Source organism: Theropithecus gelada, chromosome 2, assembly GCF_003255815.1.
Source record: "Theropithecus gelada isolate Dixy chromosome 2, Tgel_1.0, whole genome shotgun sequence".
NCBI classification, from domain to species: Eukaryota; Metazoa; Chordata; class Mammalia; order Primates; family Cercopithecidae; genus Theropithecus; species Theropithecus gelada.
The window spans coordinates 51,987,422-52,011,839 of NC_037669.1; the positions used below are offsets into that span (position 1 = coordinate 51,987,422).

Consider the following 24,418-nt stretch of genomic DNA (forward strand, 5'->3'; position numbering starts at 1 on the left):
CACGGTGAAACCCTGTCTCTACTAAAAATACAAAAAATTAGCTGGGTGTGGTGGCACACACCTGTAGTCCCAGCTACTCAGGAGGCTGAGGCAGGAGGATTGCTTGAACCTGGGAGGTGGAGGTTGCAGTGAGACAAGATAGCATCATTGTACTCCAGCCTGGGGGACACAGCGAGACTCTACCTCAAAAAAAAAAAAAAAAGATAAATAGCTTAGGCTGGGCGCGTGGCTCACACCTGTAACCCCAGCACTTTGGGAGGCCGAGGCAGATGGATCATCTGAGGTCAGGAGTTCGAGACCAGCTTGGTCAACATGGTGAAACTCCATCTCTACTAAAAATTCAAAAATTAGCTGCGTGTGGCAGTGCGCCCCTATAATCCCAGCTACTTGGGAGACTGAGGCAGGAGAATCGCTTGAACCTGGGAGGTGGAGGTTACAGTGAGCAGAGATTGTGCCACTGCACTCCAGCCTGGGCAACAGAGCGAGACATGAGACTCAGTCTGGAAAAAAAAAAAAAAAGTTAAGAAAAGCTTAGTCCAAGGCTGGGCGCAGTGGCTCACCCCTGTAATCCTAGCACTTTGAGAGGCCGAGGCAGGCAGATCACGGGATCATGAGGTCAGGGGTTCAAGACCAACCTGGCCAACCAACATAGTGAAACCCTGTCTCTACTAAAAATACAAAAACTAGCCAGGTATCGTAGCGTGCGCCTGTAGTCCTAGCTACTCCGGAGGCTGAGACAGGAGAATCGCTTGAATCTGGGAGGTGGAGGTTGCGGTGAGCCGAGATTGCACCACTGCACTCCAGCCTGGGCAACAGAGTGAGACTCTCTCTCAAAAACATAAATAAATAAGTTTAGTCCAGGTTCTGCACAAGCAGGCACTCGATAAGTAGCTTCTGTTATCAAAACCATTACTCATGTCCTGGCCTAATTTCCTTCACTAGGTTGTAAGTCCCTGGATAGGAGAAACGGGAGGCAAGTACTGCCCTAATAGACCAGGCAAGAGGGGTTCCTGCCTGGTCTCTAGGCTTTAGAGCATCCCACTCATGCCCTTCTCCAGCCACATCCTTCCTCACAGTACAAGAAGAGACATGCTGACCTAGAGACCCCCCCAGCACTCCTAGATTCCATTCTGTCTGGGTATCTGAGGACCCCAGAGTTTCCCGCCCAACGGATCCTGACCCCTTGTCCGAGCCTGCACAGGCCTCTTTCCCGGGTCCATGCAACCAAGGATGGCTGAGGGCTGGCTGCTGTTTGGGAGAAATGGGACAGGGTGTGGCCATGTCAGCTGGGGTTGTCCCCATGTGTGCCTGCAAGGCCGCTTGCAGTGAGAGAGCCAGGGGTTAGGAGAGGCTGACCGTAGGCCAACTCTATCCAAACTGTCTTGGTATAGTCAGAATTCCAAGGTGTCTGAAGATACATTCAAATCTGATTGCAGCTTTCCATTTCTAAAAAACTAATCTATAGTGACAGAAAGCAGATCAGTGGCTGCCTGGACAAGGCAGCGAGAGCTGGACTGCACACGGACACAAGGTGATAGAAATGTTTTACGGATATACACAAAGGTCAAAACACACTTAATTGTACACTTTAAATAGTGCGGTTTATTGTATGCACATTAAATTGTTTCTTAAAAATTCAAACTTGGCCCACGGGCTGTTACTAAGATATCTTTGTCAAAGTGGGAGAACAAAATATAGTCTAACAGTTTAGTGGCGTGACTTAAAATTGTAATTACCAGCCAGTCCCCAGGTCTCAGAAGTGGTTGATCCAACCCCCTTCTCTGAACCATCTGCACTAGGCAGGAGCTCAGGCCGGGTGGTTTGTCCAGCTCCGGCCCGCCCTGCACCTCTCAAGCCCCGCACCTCTCAAGCCGTGCCCGGCCCCAACCTCTGCGTTCCAAGGGCTTCAGGCACACCAACCAACCAAGGAAGCAGCCCGGCCCAGGCCCCACCCACCACGTCAGTCCAGGTCCCGCTCCATCCTCCCTACCAAGGAGGCTGTCCACCCTTACACCCGGGCTGCACGACGCCCCAAGCTCCACCCCCTTACCGAGTCATTGGCTCGCCCCTAAGCTCCACCCACCATGCCATCCCAGGCCCTGCCCCTTCCCCGCCCCCTTACCGAGGCGGTGGCCGGCCTGGCGGCCGACGCTGCCCAAACATTGGATCAGGGTGCGGATGGCAGCCGGGCTGGTGGGCGCCCGTGGGCCGGGAAGCCGGTCCAGTAGGTGGTCAGCGAGTTCCACGAAGAGGTTGGTGCTGCAGGCGGCCGCCAGGTGGCCAAGCGCTCCAACCGCCCGCTTGCGCACCGCCAGGCGCGGGCTGCTCAGCTGTGGCAGCAGACAGTGCAGGAGGCTAGCGTGGAAGGCGCCCAGCGGGGCACCCAGCCTGGGGAACACGAGGGGGCATCAGGCCGGTCGCACCCCGCGGGCAGCCTGGGCCAGGCTCCGCCCCTCTCCCCATTCTCTCCCGACCTCATTCCCAGGATTATGGCAACTCAATGGTCCTTGCAAAAGAGGTGCCCTGCAACTGTGAGGAGGAATTATTTTAATTATTTTGTTACATGAGAGAAAGCGGAGAGAGAAAGGTACTTCTCAGCAGTGCAAAGCCTGGCTCCCAGCCCAGGGAGAAGGACCTGATGGGGGAAGCATGGGGGATCGAGTAAGGCTGTCCCTACTTCTTGTAAGTCTAGGCCTTGCCTCAATACCATCCCCCTCTGTCCAACCTCCTTGCTGAGACCAGAGCAGTATAAAATCTACTTCTCACCTGGTCACTCCTCTGCTTAACTCCTTCCATGGCTCCTTAGTGCCTTTGGAGATGCTGAGCTCTGGGCTCAAGAGGCAACACCAGAGAATGGCTTCCACGCACACAGCACAGCCCCTGCCTGCCTCAGCAGCTTCTATCCACACCTTCAAACGAGGCCCGTGCATTTTCTGTCCCATAAACATCCCGAGACCTTTTCTCACTTTACACAAACACACTGACCTCACTCTCCCTTATTTCTATGTCCTACCCAACCCTCTCTCCTGGGTTTCATTTGTCTATTCACCTGCTAAGTGACAGGGACTGTGCTGGAAGCCAGGGTGAACAAGATAGACTGATCCCGGGACCTGCCCTCATGGAGTGTGTGGTTGAGTGGGTGCCTCCCAGGAACCTCAAGTTCAACATGCCCCAGCTTGAATCCATCACCTTCCTCCCCACACACCTGCTCCTGGCTCCCAGAGTGCACCCCATCACAGCACCTCTGTCTGTCCCCACCAGTTACTAAAGGCAGAACCCTAGGGGTTAGCCTCCAGTCCCCGCCTCTCTTGCCCACTCCAAGTCCTGTGGAGTCTACCTCCTGAATACAACCCGAATTGCTTTCCCTATAGTAGCCTTTTAACCAGTCCCCAGCCTGTTCAATCCCCTCCCATCTACTCTCCACTGCAGAGAGAAAGATCAGAGTGGAACACACAAATACCCCCACCCCATGGCTCCTGGCCAGCCCTCCACCTCATCTCTCCATACCCACCTCTCCACATTACAGCCTGCCCCACGACCCCTGGCAGACTCTGGGACCCCAAGTCTTCCCCCATCTCTGCCTTCCGGACTGGGGGCAGTCTTCCCTCCAGCATCCTCCTTATACCTGCCCAAACTCAGCTAAGTCCTGCCCCTCCTCGAAGGCTCAACTCTAGCAGCACGCTCTTTTAGAAGGCTCCTAGTTCCCAGCTGGGCTGGGGGCTCCTCTGAGCTCCTATCAGCCCTGTTCTTATCCTTAACTGTTGTGCTTACTCCATTCACAGTTTTATACATGTCTGTGAACTCCTCCCTAGGAACAACCAAGACTGATCTAACCCCATGTTCCGAACATTAGGCCAGCGCCTGCCATTTTTCTGGTTAGAGCAGGTATTCAAGTCGTGGGAGGTTTTACTGACCGTGTGACCACATCACCTCTCAGAGCCTGTAAAATTGTGACAATTGAGTTCTCCTTTACGAGGCTGCTGGGATGATTAAGGAGCCCCGAGCACAGGGCTTGGTGTGCAGTAGGTGCTAGCTCTGTGATTTGAGTCCCTTCCTGTCCCCTTTTACCCATTCTTCCTCAATACCCAGGGTGGCCTCCCACACCTGCTCAGCATGTCAGAGAGGATGTCCAGGGCTTCCAGCTGCACAGCCACATCCTCCTGCTGGGCAATGGCACTGGTGAGCTGGCCCGTGATCTTCCGGCACACGTTGGTGGCCAGCCCGGAGCCTGCACAGGGCACAAGGTGGGCACAGTGAGGCCCTGGCCTGGGGAAAAGGCAGCCTTTACCACTGGTCTGCCTCTGCTCTGGCTGTGTTCCTGAGCCCACATCCCAGGGAATCTTGCCAGGGCTTCAGAGGTCCCAGGTTTGACCCAGAGTCTGGCCAAAGTAAAGGAGACAGCTAGGGGAGCTGCAGAGCCAATGGCCGAGCTGCTGGGTGGCACTCACATACCCAAGCCCTTCTTCCTTTCCCCATTCCTCTAGGGAGGCAGGGAAAGTTAAACACTTCCTTTCCTGCCTCCCTTGCTGCTGGGAGTGGCTGGGTGATCCAGCTCTTGCCAGTGAGATATCAGTGGAAGTCGTATGGGGGCTTCTGGGAAAACGTGTGCTTTCCCTATAAAGGGAGGGGACATGGGGCAAGACCTGAACCCTGTCAATATTGAGCCACTAAATGAATTGCTACCGAAATGGAGTGGCTGATTCCTCCAGAATTGCCATGTGAGGAAAAACCACCCCTGATTTCTTTAAACTGTCGTTGGTTAGATTTCATCACTTGAGCTAAAAGCATTCCTAACTGACACAGAAGCATGAACTTAAACGGAGCTGGGCCTGAATTCTCTGCCCTGCTTACTAGCTGAGTGACCTCAGGTATGTCTCTTCAACTCTCTGTGCCTCAGTGTTTTTTTGTTTTTTACCATTAACTAGGACAAATACTAACAGTACCTAGTCCTGGGGACCTGGGTACCTGTGGCTGCAGGGGGGAGCTCCGAGAGGACGGTCTTGAGGCCAATGCCGGCGATGTCTCGCAGCTGCTCCTTGTCTGACCGCATGTTGGCGCACAGGGTGTCCACGATGGTCTCCACCTGGTACTCCTTCACTTTGCCCACCAGAGGACCCAGGCTGAGCAGGGAGTGGGAAGGTGAGTCCAAGGTCCCAAGGTTCAGCCTGAGTCAGGCTACCCCTTTATGTCCTTTCATGCTCCTGGGACCACATGTGCTGAGGAAAAGGCCTCAGATCACCAGGGGAGCCCCTGTTTGGCCAGAAAGAGGTACTCTCTGGCTATGCCAAAATTGTTCCTGGCACCTCCCAAACCTACGTTTCTTCTTGTTTTACGTCTCAGGAAATGGCCAAATAGTGCCCCAGAACAAGGGTGCTCAAACTTGGGCGTGCATCTGAATCCCCTGGAGGGCTTGTTAAAACAGATTGCTGGGCCCCACCCCCAGAGTTTCAGAGTCAGGAGGGCTATCTCGGTGGGGCCTAACAGCATGCATTTCTAGCAAGCTCCCAGTTGAGGCTGATAGTGTAGGTGGTCCAGGGAGCACACTTGGAGAACCTCTGCCTTAGAGGCTTGCTTCTCAAAGTTTGGTGGTGGGTTAGCATCGGCAACACCACTCGGAAGCTTGTTCAGGATATGGGATCTCAGGCCCTACCCTACCCTAGATCTATTGAGCCAGGATCTGTAGCGCCACAAGGTCCCCAGGTGATTCTAATGCACAGGAAAGTGTAAAAACAGCTGCACTAGATGCCTGGGTTCTCAGCCTTAGTTGCCATCACCTGGGCCTCTGAAACATGCCTACCTGGGCACTGCCCTCAGAGAGTCTGAGTTAATTGGTTTCACGTGTGACCTGGAGGCGGGAGGGCTTTTAAAATTCCCCAGGTGATTCTAACATGCAGTCGAGGCTGACAACCTCTGCCCTACCTGAGTAGTTCTCAGACATTGGTTGCATCAGAATGCAGATTCCAGGGTGCTATGGTCTCATCCTCTGCCCCAGCTCCCTCCCTGCTCCATCCCCTGAATATGAATCCCTGGGCAGGGAATATAGAGTTTCAACAAGGGCTTCAGGTGACTGCAGTGGACAATGGTTTTCTTTTTTCTTGATTTTTTTTTTTTTGAGATGAGGTCTTGCTCTGTTGCCCAGGGTGGAATACAGTGGCATGATCATAGCCCATGGCAGCCTCGAACTCCTGGGCTCAAGCAATCCTCCTACATAGATGAGATTACATATTCAAGCCACCACGCTTGGCTAATTTCTTTTTTTAGTGTCTTGCTATGTTGCCCAGGCTGGTCTTGAACTGCTGGCCTCAAGTGATCCTCTTGCCTCAGCCTCCAGAATAGCTGGGACTACAGGCATGCGCACCATGGTTTTCAAACCTTGGCTCTCTCAGCTTCCTTCTCCACAGCTCCTCTATCTACATAATGATGAAATCCTCCATCCTACCTCCTATAGCACTGGTTCCCACTAGGAGTAATACCGCCTTGGCAATTTATGGGTGTCCTTGGTCATCATAACTATAGAGTTAGTACTTCTGGCCTTTAAGCGGGTGGGGAGCAGGAACCGCAGAAAGACAACAATGCAAAACAAAGCATTGTCCATGCCCCGAAAGAAATTCTAACATCCCAATGGGCATTTGTATAGGCAAAAGGCCTTTCTGTAATTATCTAACATTTCAGTTAGAGACACAAAATATTTTTACATTGTTTTAATATACCGCATTCTAGATTTTCCAAGAATGCAATTTTCAGGTAAATAGAAGGAAAAGTGTACTTTGTTTTCTGGGAAACTTTATTGGGAGATGGTCACTCACTTTAGAAAATCCTGGCTGGGCGTGGTGGCTCACGCCTGTAATCCCAGCACTTTGGGAGGCCAAGGCAGGCAGATCACTTGAGGTCAGGAGTTCAAGACCAGCCTAGCCAACATGGCGAAACCCCGCATCTACTAAAAATACAAAAATTAGCCAGGCGTGGTAGTGTGTGCCTGTAATGCCAGCTACTCAGGAGGCTGAGACATGGGAATTGCTTGAACCTGGGAGGAGAAGGTCACAATGAGCTGAGATTGCACCACTGTACTCCAGCCTGAGTGACAAAGTGCGACTCTGTCTCAAAAAAAAAAAGAAAAAAGAAAATCTTGCCACTAAGAGCAATGCCTCCAATTCTGAAACCTGAGTCCCAACACCCCCTGTCTATATCTGGTATCTGTACTCATGATGAATACTCATGATGAGTTTACATGCAGGTACAGGCTTCTCGTGACTTCATCACTTCTACCATCACAGTGCCCCAGCACACATACACGGAAACACACACTACTTTACTATAAGCTACATTCCTTCTAGTTTGCCTTTATGGTTAAGGTTAGGGCATTATGTGTAGACGTAGGTTTTATAATGTACGAATTTCATTTCCTAATAGGAAAACAGTATTACAAACGATTTGTTATAAAAAGGTATTGGTTCTGCTGGTGGGAAACCACACTCCATCCTAAGTCTACTCCATGACCAGAAAGACACTCCCAACTCATAAACTTGTCCATGTCACCTTCCTACAGAAAACCCTTTACTGAATTCCCTCTGCTCTTGGGATCATGTTGCAATTCTTTAACATCTTCTTCTGGGGAAACTCAAGACTAAGGTACCATTCAACAAGAGCTGCTCAGCAGGTCCCCTCTGCGAGGCTGTACCCCAAAGGGACAGGGGTCCCCAGAATGCTCCCACACCAGGTAGGGCCCCTGCTCCTGCTCCACCAGGGCAATTCTTTAACACGCCCCGGAAGAATGCCTGGACCCAGCTCACAGACAGTGGTTTGAAAGACAGTGCCCAATTCTCTCACCTTGATCCCTGGCATTCTATTTAAAATTACTCAGGTGATGCTAACCTGCAGTCAAGGTTGACAACCTCTGCCCTACACGAGTGGTTCTCTGGTATGGGTGTGAGAATGACTCTACCATCCAAGCATCCCCACGTGCTCTGCACATACCCTTGTCTTGTTTTTTTCTACTCTGGAGATAACTTGCCAACGTCTCAGGATCACAGCCTCACAGTGATCTAAGGCTGGGGCTTTTAGGACCTCTCCCAATCCCATGTGCCCTAAGCCTTTTTTGTTTTTTATTTTTGAGATGGAGTTTTTGCTCTTGTTGCCCAGGCTGGAGTACAATGACACAATCTCGGCTCACTGCAATCTCTGCCTCCTGAGTTCAAGCGATTCTCCTTACTCAGCCTCCCAAGTAGCTGGGATTACAGGCATGCGCCACCACGCCCAGCAAATTTTTAAAAAAATTATTATTTAGTAGAGACAGGGTTTCACCAGGTTGGTCAGGCTGGTCTCGAACTCCTGACCTCAGGTGATCCACCCACCTTGGCCTCTCAAAGTGCTGGGATTACAGGCATGAGCCACCATGCCCAGCCTTTAAGCCTTTACCACCTTGATGTGTATCAGCTTGACCTTCCCAGCATTTACATCTGTCTGAGGGCTTTCTCTGGCTGGAGGTGGCAGAAAGTGGACAACCCTCTGTCCTACCCCAGAAGCAGCCCTTAACCAATGACTACCAGGGAGCTGGTGGACTAATACCCCAGCTCCCTCACCCTTTAAGTGGGAAAAGTCCAAGAGGCATGTCCTATACTGTGTCCCAGAGGTCCCCATGGGGTTAAGCTCATCAGGCCCACTGTGGTCACTTGCTTTGTACTGTACCCTTGATTGGTCCTCTTCCCTCTCCTGCCTCACTTCCCTACTCCACCACCATGTTTCCTGGGATCACCTCCCAAATAAACTTAGATTTGAATCCTTGTCTCAGCATCTTCTGGGGAAACTCAAGACTAAGGTACCATTCAACAAGAGCTGCTCAGCAGGTCCCCTCTGCAAGGTTGTACCCCAAAGGGACAGGGGTCCCCAGAATGCTCCCACACCAGGTAGGGCCCCTTCTCCTGCTCCACCAAGGCTGACACTCACCACTTAACAGCCAGGTTCTGCACCTCACCGTTCTTGTCCTCCAGGAGCCGGAGCAGCATCTTCACCACCTTGCGCTCACTGTCCTCGTCCAGCTGAATGGAGTCCTTCTGCAACTCCGACATCAGGTCGCTGGTGGCCATGAACCTGTGCAGGGAGGGCAGAGGAGGACTGCTGAGCAGCTCCTGGGCCCTGGTGGATTTGGGCAGTACCTCAGGGTTCCCCTAGAAGTAGACCTTAATACAAAGATTCGAGGTCAAATGCACTCCTGTGTCACATGATGATGTTTTGGTAAATGAGAGGCAACATATACAATGGTTGTCCCGTAAGATTATAGTGAGGCTGCCCTATATAGGCATGCCATTTTCATCTTTTCTACCTTATTTTTACTGTACCTTTTCTATGTTTAGACACACAGATACCACTCTGTTACAGCTGCCTACAGTACTCAATACAGGTGCGTAGCCTGGGAGCAACAGGCCGCACCATATAGCCTGGGGGTGTAGTAGGCTCTACCATCTAGGCTGTGTAAGCACACTCTATGAGGTTCACACAAGGACAAAATTGCCTAATGATGCACTTCTCAGAATGTCTCCCTGTCGTTAAGTGCCACATGACAGTGGATTATTTGGGCAGTGGGTATGGTTGGGCTACAAGGAGACCCACATGTGTGACACCAACTGCCACATGGTGGCAGACTAGGAATGGCCCAGCATGCTGGCTAAATGCATAATGCTTCAGGGTCAGTGGCTCCCGACCATTTATGCAGTGTGAATTTGGGCAAGTCATTTCACCTCTCCAAGCCTTAGCTTACCTGTCTGAAAACGGGGATGAGACTAGTATCTGCCTCATGGGGTTTTAAGTGCACATGGTGAGCGTTCAGTAAATGGCACTGCCATTATTATAATGACATCATCCACATCCCACAACAGCTGACAAAGGGATGCCAGAAGGTTGTTTTGTTTTGTTTTTTGAGATGGAGTCTTGCTCTGTCGCCCAGGCTAGAGTGCAGTGGCGCAATCTCGGCTCACTGCAAGCTCCGCCTCCCGGGTTTACGCCATTCTCCTGCCTCAGCCTCCTGAGTAGCTGGGACTACTGGTACCCGCCACCATACCCGGCTAATTTTTTGTATTTTTAGTAGAGATGGGGTTTCACCGTGTTAGCCAGGATGATCTTGATCTCCTGACATCGTGATCCACCCGCCTTGGCCTCCCAAAGTGCTGTGATTACAGGCGTGAGCCACTGTGCCCAGCCAAGGGATGCCAGAAGGTTGAACAGACACCTTGTGTCCAAGTCAGAGCTAGAGGCCTACCAAACAGATGGAGGAAGGCGAGCCCTGTCCACTCCCATCTCAGAGAACTGGCTTGGTCCCTGCCCTTAGAGCAGTGGATCTCCAGCTATAGCCAGCATCAGAATCACCAGCAGGGCTTGTTAAACAATACTAGGCCCCATTCCCAGAGTTTCTGAATCAGCAGGTCTGAGTTGGGGCCCAGGAATCCGCATTTCTAACAAATTCCTGGATGACGCTGAGGGTCAGGGACCACCGTTTGAAAACCACTGCCCTACACCATGCTGATGGGCATGGGCATATTTTGGAGACCAGCACCAATAGCTGACTGGCTCACTGACCTAGGGTGGGCATCAGAGGCAAGGGCTACCCACCCAGAAAAATCAGGCTTTTGGTGTCAGGCCCCACAAATCCTGATGCTGTCCCAGGCATTTGAAACTGCAGTGGGAGTCTAAGCTGGAAGCCATGGAAAGTTGAGGCTGGGGCCATTATTAGGCACCATTCCTGCCAAAATTAAGAGGGTAGGAGCAGAGGTCTGAAACTAGTAGCCCTCAGCTATGTCCAGCTTGCAAATGTGTTTTCAAAAATTTAAATTACTTGTCAACATTTGAACATTGGGAGAGTTGACATAAAAATACTGACTTTGGCCTGGCATAGTGGCTCACGCCTGTAATCCCAGCACTTTAGGAGGCTGAGGCCAGTGGATCACCTGAGATCAAAAGTTCTAGACCAGCCTGGCCAATATCGTGAAACCCTGTCTCTATTAAAAATACAAAAATTAGCCGAGCACGGCAGTGAGCACCTGTAATCCTAGCTACTGGGAAGGCTGAGGCAGGTGAATCACTTGAATCTGGGAGGCGAAGGTTGCAGTGAGCTGAGATCGCACCACTGCACTCCAGCCTGGGTGACAGTGCGAGACTCTGTCTCAAAATAAAATAAAATAAAATAAAATGCTGACTTCCAGGCTAGGTGCAGCAGCTCATGCCTGTAATCCCAGCACTTTGGGAGGCCAAGGTCAGCGGATCACTCAAGGTCAGGAATTTGAGACTAGCCTGGCCAACATGGGGAAACCCCATCTCTACTAAAAATACGAAAATTAGCCAGGTGTGGTGGTGCACGCCTGTAGTCCCAGCTACTTGGGAGGCTGAGGCAGGAGAATCACTCAAACCTGGGAGGCAGAGATTGCAGTGAGCCAAGATCGTGCCATAGCAACTCTAGCCTGGGTGATAGAGTGAGATTCAAAAAAAAAAAAAAAAACCTGACTTCCAGATTATCTTGAAAACATAGTATTTCTGTACAACGGGGCCTACAATCCCTGGTGACAATACCTGACTAGAGTCAGGTTGTGGTTGCCCTCTCCCCAGTTTACCTGGTCCCCACTAGGCCCACTTCACCCACTGACTGGCTCCTGCAGGCACGTGAGCAGAGTCTCAGAAGAAAACAGGACAGAGCAGCGAGGAGATACCACGAGGCTGCCTCGGAGAGAGCCTCCAGCTTTTGCTGGCCCTCCTGGGCCACTCCGCTGCCCCACACTGGCCCTGCTTTCCAGCATGGTTGAGCAAATCAACCAAGAGCCCTGACCCCAGCCTCCTGTGGCAAAAACTATCACAGCTGGGATTCTGGCTCTCATCTGTGCAGACTCAGACCTGCTCCTGGATGTCATCGCAGCCCACAGTGCCCTGTTACCAGGGGTGGACTGGTCGATGTCCTATTTATTTTTAACAGGTAGATTAGCCACCAGTTGCTAGGAGAGAGGAGGAGGCTGGGCTGGCAGCACGGGCAGGATGGTAAGACTGACTGTGCCCACCTCTGGGCAAAGGTAAAGTGAAGGAGGAGGTTTGGATTTGAGCCAGGCCAAGGCCTGAGGTGGGCACATATGCATGCCTACGTCTGCTCAGCTGAGGGGACATTCTGAGATAGCATGCAGGGTCTCCAAGTTGTGTTTCTGCTGCAGTCCATGGGGGCCCAGCTCAGCCTGGCAACCCAGGTGATGTGCCTCTTTGCCCAAGATAGGCCTCCTGCCCCCGCTCCTCTTCTCCACCTGTTGAGCTCCTATTCACCCATCAAGACCCCAGCTCAAATGTCCCAGCTCAGGGATGACTGACCACCCTGCCCTACCCCTGCATTCACAGCCCCTAAACACAATGTTCTGACAGGATCCTTTCAGAGCACTCTGCACCCCTCCTTTATAGCACTTCTCACACTGCAATACAAGTCTGGCCACCAGAGCATCTTCTCCATTGGACTGTACACTCACTGAGGGCAGAGGCCCATCAGGTTTACCTCTGGGACTCCAGGCTCAACAAAGAACAGGTCTGCAGGGGGCTTTGTCGGGGAGGGTGAGGGCAGGAGGAGAGGTAATGAGAGAGCTAGCCCTTAACAGAATTTACAGCCAAATAGCCTGAACTCAGAAACCAACTCTTCTGAAGTATGCCTCAGCATTTCAGACACCCCTGGTTCCTGCATACACTGGCTCTCAGAGAAAGCAAGCCATATTTTACACGTGTTATGTGTGCAGGGATGGGAGAGGGAAGGAAAAGTATATAATTTGGTGGATAAGAGCTTGAGCACCAAAGTTTGGCTTTAAGTGAGTATACTGGTCTTGCCATTTATCAACTAGGTGACATTGGGCAACTACCTCCTTTTCTCTGGGCCTCATATTTTCTATATATAAAATGGGAACTTTTCTTTGCCCTACCTCATAGTATCCTTGGGAGGTTTCAATAGGACAACCAGCTCTTAGCATGAGGTAGTAAGAAAACTAGGCTCAGGGAGGCTGCGCAAACTGCCTAAGGTAACAGCAAACTGGGCGGAAAACCAGCCCACCACACACGTCTCCTGGCTTCTCAATCACTACTACTGTGTTTTCAAGAACAAGACCCGCAAGTGTACTCGTTTTGACTGTTGGAGCCTCTGTGGTAAAGGGGCACCTCCTGCCCATAAAGCCAGGGTCCAGGAAGAACAGGAATCAAAGGTCTCCTCCACCCAACCTGGGACCCTCATTTGCAGTCACTGCCCCCCTCCAGGAACCAGAGGACAGTCTCAGTTTCATTACAGAGAAACCCTAGAGGCAACTCAGCTGAAACCCTTGGCCACACAGGCGCATGGACAGCTGGTCTGCAGGACCCAGCACCCTGGTATTCGGACTTTAAAAATAGACACCATTCTCACATGCTTGGGGTGGTTTTAAGTGTTCTCCAGGCCACTGGCAGAGACAGGCTGAAAGGACTTCTCGGGCTCTAGCTGGCAGGGCCAACTCCCTCTCCCAGAGACTGGACCTGAGGCCTGAGAGGCAGTAGCACAAATCCCCTAGGCCACTAGCCAGCTATGTGACCTTGGGCAAGTCACTGCACTCCTCCAAGCCTCCGGAAAACAGGAAGAACAATCACTACCACCCATGGGTGGACTGAGATTACATGCGGAGTGCACAGTAGGGAGCCTGGGACCCAGTGAACATTCACTAAGCACCTACTGTGTACCCAGCACAGGTGCTGGGGCACTAAGAGAAAGTGCATAGTCCCGGTGGCCCAGGAGCTCAGGGTCTCCCAGGGCTGAAGTGATCTAGCAGAAACATGAGGGGAGGCATGGTGGGAGCTCAGGAGAGGTGCCTAATCCTGCCTGGGGTCAAGAGGCATCCCAAAGAATTATAGGAGCTGTCAGATGAAGGGAGGAGGTCAAGGGAGAGCAAAGAATCCCCCTAGTGAAGGTTTAGAGAGGGGACAGGGCATGGCAGATTTTGAATGTGCACAGAATCATAGCAGTGTCCATTTATTAAGCACCGACCCAGTGCCTGCCACGAACCTGTACTATCTTTTTTGTCGTTACCCCAATCCTCAGAGATGGGTTCTGTTACCCCCATTTTATAGAAACAGAAGCACAGGAAACTCATGGGGGTTAAGTTACTTGTCCTTGGTCACACAGCCAGTGAGTGATGGCAGCTGGGATCTGAAGCCAAGACCTTGGATCCCAGGCTCTATTCATGTGGGGGACACTTGAGGGGTACTGAGGAATGGGCTGCAGGAGAAGAGTAGGAGTCAGACTACCAGAGCAGGTCTCAGTCTCCTAACCTGTCAGGGGGCTGGAATCAGAGGGCCTCACTAAGATCTTGGCCTCTGTATTAGACTGGCCTGGATTTGGACTAAGTCTCCCACTTCCTGGCTTTGTGACTGAAGCTACACCCTTCATGCCTGAGACTCAGTTTCCCTATCTGTAAAATGGGGACAAAGTGAAAAAGTGTTCACTGAGTCTCCAAGGTCTTCTTTCAGCTGGAGGGGCCAGAACTGGCCATGAGACCACAGGCCAATCCCTTTTCCTCCCTGGGCCTGTTTCCCAGGAGAATGCAGGTGGAAACTCATTGGACCAGATGTTTCCACCGTTCTTTTCAGCTCTATTCCTGTAGTTCTGTGATGCTGTGAGAGGGGGAAAAAAGGAAAAAGGGAGTGGGGAAGCGGAGTGGCACACAAAACCTAGAAGGTCCCACCCCAACCATCACCTACCTGTGACTGGAAAGCCAGACTCAGCCCAGCCCCCTCCTTTAGGCTGGGTCTGAACAATCCCCAGGAGGTGAGGGAGAGTGGGAGGGAGGGGTCCGGGTGATGTTGAGAAGCGGACATCACTGAGGGTGCCAGTGAGAAAGTCAGCAGGGGATAGCGGTCCCAGGAAGGGTCCGGTTTCAATGCGGAGGAGAGGGAGGTGATGGGGTCCCCAGGGAGAGGCGGAGGGCTTCACTGTGGACTTGCTGAAGGTGGCGGGGGATGGGGGCGCTGGGCATCAGTTGCGGGGGAAGAAGGGGGCCATACAGAGGGAGGAGAGGCCGAGGCAGGGTGCAGAGGGGCGGAGCTGGGGCTCTGATGGGGGATGAGAGGCCGGGCTGAAGCCTGCACGGTGGGAGACGAAGCAGGGACTGGAGTCGCGGAGGGGCAGGACCGCCACTAGGGGAGAATGGCCGGAGCTTCAGTGGGGACCACGAGGCAGGAGTGGGTCTGTGGGGAGGGGGCGCAGCTTAATGCAGGGAGAAGACAGAAGAGGCAGGGGGCTGCATGGTCATGGGGGATGGGCTGGCACTTCGGGAGGGGAAGAAGGCCCTCCGGCTTTACAGCGGGAAGGAGAGGCGGGGGGCCGGAGGCGGGGTGCACCTGAAGTCCTTGTCGCTGGACGTCATCTTCTCCAGGAGGCTGGAGATGTGGAAGGCGGCGGTGCTCATGGTGGCTGCGCGCCGCGGGGCTGGCCGGCGGGAGGGAATATGGCGGCGCGGGCGCCCCCTCCCTCGCCAGCTGCGCGGGCTGCGCTCACCAGACAGAAATAGCAGCTCCCGCCCCGCCCCGTGCTCACGCCTTGGCCATGGCGGCTGCGGGAGGCAGGCGGGCCTGGGCCTGACTCGGTGGTCTTAGCCCCGGTCCCAGCCCCTGCCCAGTTAACAGTGCAGCGCCGGCTTGCACACCCCCAGAGACGGGGAGCTCACTACCCGGCCACCACCTTGTTGTTATTCCCCTAAGTGCCAGCTCTGTCTTGCGGCATGGATATGATATCAGAGAGTCTCAGGTTCGAATCCCAGTTCTGCCTCTTCTGCTGTGTAGCCTTGGCCAAGTTACTTTACCTCTCTGAGCCTCAGCTTTCTCATCTGTGGGCATTCAAGAAACAGGAGCTATCAACCAAAGTTGGTCAGGCCAACCAAAGAACCCCTCACCCAATCCCCTCACCCACGATGCTTGCCCGCCCCTGAGCCAGACAGCATCTGGGGAATGAACTCAGTCACACAAGGCTCCCTGCCTGCCATCCCCAACCCTCAGGATGGCAGGGTCAGTTTCTTCATTTTTTTTAGCAATGCAACTGAGGCCAAAAGCAAAGGGATTTGCTGAGGGTCACACAGCTAATGAATCTGGGATGGAGTCAGGATTGACTGCAGATCCCTTAATATCCTGGGCAACAATCCTTACAAAAAGATTCTGTGCTTCAGAACCAGACAAGCCTGGCTTCAAATCTCTGCTAGGCTGCTTCCTGACTGTGTGATCTTGGGATAATGAAACAGCCTCTCTGGGCTATAAGGATAAAATAAGGATAAAATAAATCTTTATTAAATTGACACCCCCTTGAACACCTGTTATTATGAGGTGCCTAGGTTCTATACAATAGGGATGCAATGCGGCAGGGTGTTAGACACAAATGGCCCCTGACCTCTGGGGACTTTACACTTTAGTGGAGGAAATAAGCATGAAGGAAGAAAGTGATTAGATAAGGAAAATAAGAGCTCTTCAGAAAATAAAATAGACAGTTCCTGGAGCGTGGAGGGGCAACTTTAGCAAAGGTCAAGGAGGGCACTTTTTGAGGAGGAGACATTTGGGCTAAAACCTCAACAGATGAAGCAGCTGGGCAAAGGTTTGAGGGAAGAGCTTCTCAGACAGAGGGAGCAGCAGGTGCAAAGGTCTCAAGGTGGTGGCTGGGCGCGGTGGCTCAGGCCTGTAATCCCAGCACTTTGGGAGGCCAAGGTGGGTGGATCATGAGGTGAGGAGATCAAGACCATCCTGGCTAACAAGGTAAAACCTCGTCTCTACTAAAAATACAAAAATTAACCGGGCGTGGTGCCGGGCACCTGTAGTCCCAGCTACTCTGGAGGCTGAGGCAGGAGAATGGCCTGAACCCGGGAGGCGGAGCTTGCAGTGAGCCAAGATTGCACCACTGCACTCTGACCTGGCCGACAGAATCCATCTCAGAAACAAAAAAGGAAGAAAGAAAAAGATAAGGCTGTGGCTGACTGGGCGCATTGGCTCATGCTTGTAATCCCAGCATTTTGGGAGGTTGAGGTGGGTGGATCGCTTGAGCTCAGGAGTTCAAGACCAGCCTGGGCAACATGGTGAAACCCTGTTTCTACAAAAAATGCAAAAATCAGCCAGGCGTGGTGGCACATGCCTGTAGTCCCAGCTACTTGGGGGGCTGAGGTAGAAGAATCACTTGAGCCTGGGAGGCAGAGGTTGCAGTAAGCTGTGATTGCACCACTGTACTCCAACCTGGGTGACAAAGTAGACTCTGTTTCAAAAAAAAGGAAGGGCGGGTCCGGGCGCGGTGGCTCACGCCTGTAATCCCAGCACTTTGGGAGGCCAAGGCGGGCAGATCATGAGGTCAGGAGATGGAGACCATCCTGGCCAACATGGTGAAAATCCGTCTCTACTAAAAATACAAAAAAAAAAAAAAAAAAATTAGCCAGGCGTGGTGGCGGGCGCCTGTAGTCCCAGCTACTCGGGAAGCTGAGGCAGGAGAATGGCGTGAACCCAGGCGGAACTTGAAGTGAGCTGAGATCACACCACTGCACTCCAGCCTGGGCGACAGAGCGAGACTCTGCCTCAAAAAAATAAATAAATAAAAGGGAGAGAGGGAGGGAGGGAGGAAGGAAGGGCAGGATATGGCTGGAATGGAATGAGATCAGTCTTCAACTGAGGAAATGAGGACAGAGAGGCAGACAGGGGCCAGATTACTTGAAACCTTTCAGGCCAAGGCTAGGAGTTCATATTTTATGTGGGAGCACTAAAGAGGCACTGGAGGGCATAAAGCAAGAAGGTAACTTGATCAGTTTTTGTTGTTGTTGTTGTTGTTTTTGAGACAGAGTATCGCTCTGTCGCCCAGGCTGGAGTGCAGTCAGTGGTGTGATCTCGGCTCACTGCAACCTCTGCCTTCTGGGTGCAAGCAATTCTCCTGCCTCAGCCTCCCGAGTAGCTGGGACTACAGGCACGCGCCACCACGTCCGGCAGAATTTTGTATTTTTAGTAGAGACGGGGTTTCACCATGTTGGCCAGGATAGCCTTGAACTCCTGACCTCAGGTGATCCACCCGCCTTGGCCTACCAAAGTGCTGGGATTACAGGCGTGAGCCACTGCGCCCAACCAGATCAGTTTATTTTATTTATTTAATTAATTTAGTTATTTGCTGAGATGGAGTCTCGCTCTATTGCCCAGGCTGGAGTGCAGTGGCACAATCTCGGCTCACTGCAACCCCCGCCTCCTGGGCTCAAGCGATTCTCCTGCCTCAGCCTCCTGAGTATCTGGGATTACAGGCACGTGCCACCACGCCCAGCTAATTTTTGTATTTTTAATAGAGACAGGGTTTCACCATGTTGGCCAGGAGGCTGGTCTTGAACTCCTGACCTCAGGCCTCCCAAAGCATTGGGATTACAGGCATGAGCCACTGCACCCGGCCTGGTTTTTTAGAAAGATCTCTTTGGTGCTGAACAGTCCACACAATCAAGAATCAGGGTGGTTTGGGCCAGGCGTGGTGGCTCATGCCTGTAATCCCAGCACTTGGGGAGGCCAAGGCGGGAAGATCACCTGAGGTCAGGAGTTCAAGACCAACCTGGCCAGGTGTGATGGTATGTGCCTGTAGTCCCAGCTGCTCAGAAGGCTGAGGCAGGAGAATGCCGTGAACCCGGGAGGCAGAGCTTGCAGTGAGCCAAGATCCCTCACCACTGCACTCCAGCCTGGGGGACAGAGCGAGACTCCATCTCAAAGAAAAACAAAAAAAAAAGAACGAGGGTGGTTTGCATTGGGGGAACGGTGGTGAAGATGGGAAGATTCGGGTTATGTCGTGGAAATAGAATACAGCAGTTTCATTTGAGGACTGAATTCACTTTTTTTTTTTTTTTTTTGACACAGGGTATCACTCTGTTGCCTAGGCTAGAGTGCAGTGGCATGATCACCGCTCACTGCAGCCTCCACCTCCCGGGCTCAAGCCATCCTCCTGCCTCAGCTACCTGAATAGCTGGGACTACAGGCACACACCACCACACCTGGCTAATTGAATCCACACTGTTGAATGGGGTGATGATTACAGGTATATATTTGTAAAAATTAATCAAGCTGTACTTTGCTATATGTAACTGTTGCCTCAATAAAAAGGAGGGAAATAGGCCGGGCTTGGTAGCTCTAGCCTGTAATACCAGCACTTTGGGAGGCTGAGGTGGGTGGATCACTTGAGGTCAGGAGTTTGAGACCAGCCTGGATAACATGGTGAAACCCCATCGCTACTAAAAATACAAAATTAGCCAGGTGTGGTGGCATGTACCTGTAATCCCAGTTACTCAGGAGGCCAAGGCAGGAGAATTGCTGGGAGGTGGAGATTGCAGTGAGCCAAGATCATGCCACTGCACTTCAGCCTGGGCAAAAGAACCAGACAAAAAACTGAGGAAAAAAAAAGAAAAAAGAAAAGAAAATGAAATAAGTACATAGTTTAATAGGTCTTTTCCTATTTCATAACATTTTTGTAATAATTTTATGAGTCAGTGCATATGTTTTTACAAGTCATATACTTTTATGGGTAAGGAAAAGGGAGGAATTACGAGTTTTTAGTTGGAGCAGCTGAGTAGATGGTGGTGCTTTTTATGGGGATGAGGAAGTCAAGACAAGAAACCTTTTGATGGGAAGGAGGACTTGAAAACTGCAATCTGTTAACTTGAAATTACCTACTAGACATCCAAGGAAAATGCCATGTTGACAATTGAATGCATTAGTTGCATCAGGGGAGAATTCCTGGTTGGAGATATAGACGGGGGAAGGTCTCCACACAGAGGAAGTATTTAAAGCAATAAAAGTGTACAGGCCGGGCGCGGTGGCTCACGCCTGTAATCCCAGCACTTTGGGAGGCTGAGGAGGGTGGATCACGAGGTCAGGAGATCGAGACTATCCTGGCTAACACAGTGAAACCCCATCTCTACTGAAAATACAAAAAAAAAAAAAAAAAATTAGCCGGGCATGGTTGCAGGTGCCTGTAGTCCCAGCTACTCGGGAGGCTGAGGCAGAATGGCCTGAACCCAGGAGGCGGAGCTTGCAGTGAGCCGAGATCCCACCACTGCACTCCAGACTGGGTGACAGAGCGAGACTCCGTTTCAAAAAAATAAATAAATAAAAGTGTACAAGGTTATCAAGGATGCAGGACAAACAGAACTCTTTCATTTTTTGTTTTGTTTTGTTTTGAGACAGGGTCTCACTCCACCCAGGCTGGAGTGCAGTGATGCGATCTCAGATCACTGCAGCCTTGACCTCCCAGGTTAAACCGATCCTCCTATTCAAGCCCCACAAGTGGCTGGAACTACAGGTGTGAGCCACCACACATGGCTAATTTTTGTATTTTTTGTAAGGACAGGTTTTGCCATGTTGCCCAGGCTGGTCTCAAACTCCTGAGCTCAAGCAATCTACCCGCCTCAGCTTCCCAAAGTGCTGGGATTACAGGAGTGCACTACCACACCTGGCCCCAGAACTCTCTTATATGATGGTAGTGGGAGCTTTAAATGGGTAAAACTACATTGATACAAACTGTTTGTCCATATTTACAAAAGCTAAGCATGTGTCTACCTTGATGTATTCAGATAAGCACTTTCACTCTGAGGCATATATTCAAGATATATGAATGTATATGTGTTCATCAATAGAATGTTCAGGCCAGGCACGGTGGCTCACACCAGTAATCCCAGCACTTTGGGAGGCCAGTGTGGGTGGATCACCTGAGGTTAGGCGTTTGAGACCAGCTTGGCCAACATGGTGAAACCTCATCTCTACTAAAACCACAAAACTTAGCCAGGCGTAGTGGCAGGCACCTGTAATCCCAGCTTCTCCAGAGGCTGAAGCAGGAGAATCGCCTGAACCCCGGAGGTGGAGGTCGCAGTGAGCCAACATCCTGCCTTGGCACTCCAGCCTGGGTGACAAGAGTGAGACTCCCATCTCAAAAAAAAAAAAAAAAGTTCAGACAAGCCTTCTTCTGAATAGCCAAAAATTGGAAAACAACCCAAGTGTTCATCAACAGGTGAATGAATAAACAAACTGTGGTAGTTCATAAAATGGATTATATAGCAATGAAAATTAATGAACTACTGCCACGTGCAATGACATGAATGAATCTCAAAGATATTGTATTGGCCAAAAGAAGCCAGATGCAGGAGTGCATACTATATGTGGTTCCATTTGTGTGAAGTTCAAAAACAAACAAGGCGCAGTGGTGCATCCCTGTAATCCCAGCACTTTGGGAGGCTAGATGGGAGGGTTGCTTGAGCCCAAGAGTTCAAGACCAGCCTGGACAACACACTGAGACCCCATCACTACAAAAATATTTTTAAAAAATCAGCCAGGTGTGGGCTGGGTGTGGTGACTCATGCCTGTAATCCCGGCACTTTGGGAGGCTGAGGCAGGCAGATCACCTGAGGTCAGGAGTTTAAGACCAGCCTGACCAATATGACGAAACCACGTCTCTACTAAAAATATAAAAATTAGCTGGGCGTGGTGGCAGGCGCCTGTAATCCCAGCTACTCAGGAGGCTGAGGCAGGAGAATCACTTGAACCTGGGAGGCGGAGATTGCAGTGAGCCAAAATCGTGCCACTGCACTCCAGCCTGGGGGATAGAGCGAGACTCTGCCTCCAAAAAAAAAAAAAAAATTGTTTTCACCAATTTTTCCGTCAATGTCCTATTCCTGTAGAAGGATCCAATTCAGGGTTACTCGTTATATTTAGTTTCCAGGTCTCTTCAGTATCTTCCAATCTGTGACTCTTTCTCCACCTTCTCTTGTTTTTAATGACCTTGATACTTTTTAAAAGAACTGGTTGGCTATTTTACAGAATGTCCCTCAGTTTGGGTTTGTCTAAGGCTTTTCTCGTGATTAGGTTGAAGTTACGCATTTTTTGGCTAGGATACAGCACAAGCAGTGTTATGCTTTCTTCAGTGCATCGGAGCAGGGGCTTTGTGATGTCACTAAGTCTTCTCACTGCTGGTGTTCATCTTGATCACTTAGCTAAACTGTGTCTGGGTTGAGTTTCTCTACTATAAAGTTGCTATGTTTCTCTTTGTAATTAATAATTTTATACTTTTTGTAAATTTGCGTTTAAATTTTATTAACTTAAGAAATTGCACCGAATAAATATCTTGGAGGAGATTTTTTGAGATGACCAAAATATCCTATTTCTTCTCAAAATTCCACCTACTAATTTTAGCATCCATTGGTGGATCTTTCTTTTATGAATATTACTGTTTAATGGTGATTTTTCTATTTCCCTGTTTCTCTTTTTTTGAGACAGGGTCTTGCTGTGTTACCCAGGCTAGAGTGCAGTAATGCGATCTCAGTTCACTGTAGTCTCGACCTCCTGGACTTAAGTGATCCTCCCACCTCAGCTTCCTAAGTAGCTGGGACTACTGGCTTGTGCCACCATGCCTGGCTAATTTTTTGTAGAGATAGGGTTTCACTGTGTTGCCCAAGCTGGTCTCAAACTCCTGAGCTCAAGCGATCCTCCCATCTCAGCCTCCCAAAGTGCTGGGATTATAGGAGTGCACCATTGCATCCAGTCTCCTTCTACATTTATTAATTAAAACTCTTCTGGAAGGAAGATATGGTCATTTCTCCCCCATTTATTTATTTTTCAATTATTTATTTAAATCTGTGGTCTCTGGCCAGGCACAGTGGCTCATGCCTGTAGTCCCAGCACTTTGGGAGGTCGAGGCAGGAGGATTACTTGAGCTCAAGAGTTCAAGACCAGCCTGGGCAACATGACAAAACCCAATCTCTATTAAAAAATAAGAATAGGTAGTCGGCAAAGCTGAGTCCTGTCCTCTCGCCCTCCTCCCCGGACAGCATGAGCTTCAGCAATCGCTCCACCTTCTCCACCAACTACCAGTCCCTGGGCTCTGTCCAGGTGCCCAGCTATGGCGCCCAGCTGGTCAGCAGCATGGTCAGCGTCTATGCAGGTGCTGGGGGCTCTGGTTCCTGGATCTCTGTGTCCCGCTCCACCAGCTTCCAGGGCAGCATAGGGTCCGGGGACCTGGCCGCGGGTTTGGCTGGGGGTCTGGCAGGAATGGGAGGCATCCAGAAAAAGAAGGAGACCATGCAAAGCCTGAACAACCACCTGGCCTCCTACCTAGACAGAGCCTGGAGACCGAGAACCAGAGGCTGGAGAGCAAAATCTGGGAGCACCTGGAGAAGAAGGGACCTCAGGTCAGAGACTTGGAGCCATTACTTCAAGACCATCGAGGACCTGAGGGCTCAGATCTTCGCAAATACTGTGGACAATGCCCGCATCGTTCTGCAGATCGACAATGCCCGTCTTGCTGCTGATGACTTTAGAGTCAAGTATGAGACAGAGCTGGCCATGCGCCAGTCTGTGGAGAACAACATCCATGGGCTCTGCAAAGTCACTGATGACACCAATGTCACTCAGCTGCAGCTGGAGACAGAGATCGTGGCTCTCAAGGAGGAGCTGCTCTTCATGAAGAAGAACCACGAGGTGGAAGTAAAAGGCCTACAAGCCCAGATTGCCAGCTCTGGGCTGACCGTGGAGGTAGCTGCCCCCAAATCTCAGGACTTCACCAAGATCATGGCAGATATCCAAGCCCAATATGACAAGCTGTCTCAGAAGAACCGAGAGGAGCTGGACAAGTACTGGTCTCAGCAGATTGAGGAGAGCACCACAGTGGTCACCATGTAGTCTGCCGAGGTTGGAGCTGCTGAGATGATGCTCACAGAGCTGAGACATACAGTCCAGTCCTTGGAGATTGAGCTGGACTCCATGAGAAATCTAAAGCCCAGCTTGGAGAACAGCCTGAGGGAGGTGGAGGCCCGCTACACCCTGCAGATAGAGCAGCTCAATGGGATCTTGCTGCACCTGGAGTCAGAGCTGTCACTGACTCGGGCAGACGGACAGCCAGACCCAGGAGTACGAGGCCCTGCTGAACATCAAGGTCAAGCTGGAGGCTGAGTTTGCCACCTACTGCTGCCTGAGGACTTCAATCTTGATGCCCTGGACAGCGGCAACTCCATGCAAACCATCCAGAAAACCACCACCCGCCAGATAGTTGATGGCAAAGTGGTGTCTGAGACCAACGACGCCAAAATTCTGAAACATTAAGCCAGCAGAAGCAGGGTACCCTTTGGGGAGCAGGAGGCCAATAAAAAGTTCAGAGGTAAAATAATAATAATAAATTAAAAATCAACAAATAAACATGTGGTCTCCTGTATATTCATTCTGTATTTTGGGTTACAATCCAATAACATTACTATTTATTTTGTTCCTCAAATTGCTCTTGGTTTGCCCATTGAGAGCTCCTTCAAGTTGGCTCCTATGTTCCTTTGACAAGCCCCTATTCTTTTTGGAGCATTTCCTTTCTTTCTTTTATTTATTTATTTTTATAACAAAAGATATTCTAGGCTTATCTTATATTTTCCCTGTTCTA

The 24,418-nt window shown here is 50.9% G+C and overlaps 1 protein-coding gene and 1 pseudogene across 2 annotated transcripts in view; one reads left to right on the forward strand and one right to left on the reverse strand.

Moving 5' to 3' along the window:
- Nucleotides 1-15,497, reverse strand: part of CAND2 (cullin associated and neddylation dissociated 2 (putative)) — a 38,729-nt gene extending 23,232 nt beyond the window's left edge. The window contains exons 1-5 of one of the 2 annotated variants that reach the window (XM_025377006.1): nucleotides 15,364-15,497; nucleotides 8,944-9,087; nucleotides 4,966-5,120; nucleotides 4,105-4,228; nucleotides 2,123-2,388 (exon numbers count right to left, since the gene is read on the reverse strand). In XM_025377006.1, coding sequence (XP_025232791.1) covers nucleotides 2,123-2,388; nucleotides 4,105-4,228; nucleotides 4,966-5,120; nucleotides 8,944-9,087; nucleotides 15,364-15,431 — 757 coding nt within the window. In that variant the 5' untranslated portion in view covers nucleotides 15,432-15,497. The remainder of the gene's footprint in view (nucleotides 1-2,122; nucleotides 2,389-4,104; nucleotides 4,229-4,965; nucleotides 5,121-8,943; nucleotides 9,088-15,363) is intronic. The other variant, XM_025377007.1, reaches the window with a different exon arrangement.
- A 7,304-nt stretch (nucleotides 15,498-22,801) lies between these two features.
- LOC112619703 lies at nucleotides 22,802-24,093 on the forward strand (annotated as a pseudogene).
- Nucleotides 24,094-24,418: the final 325 nt, after the last annotated feature.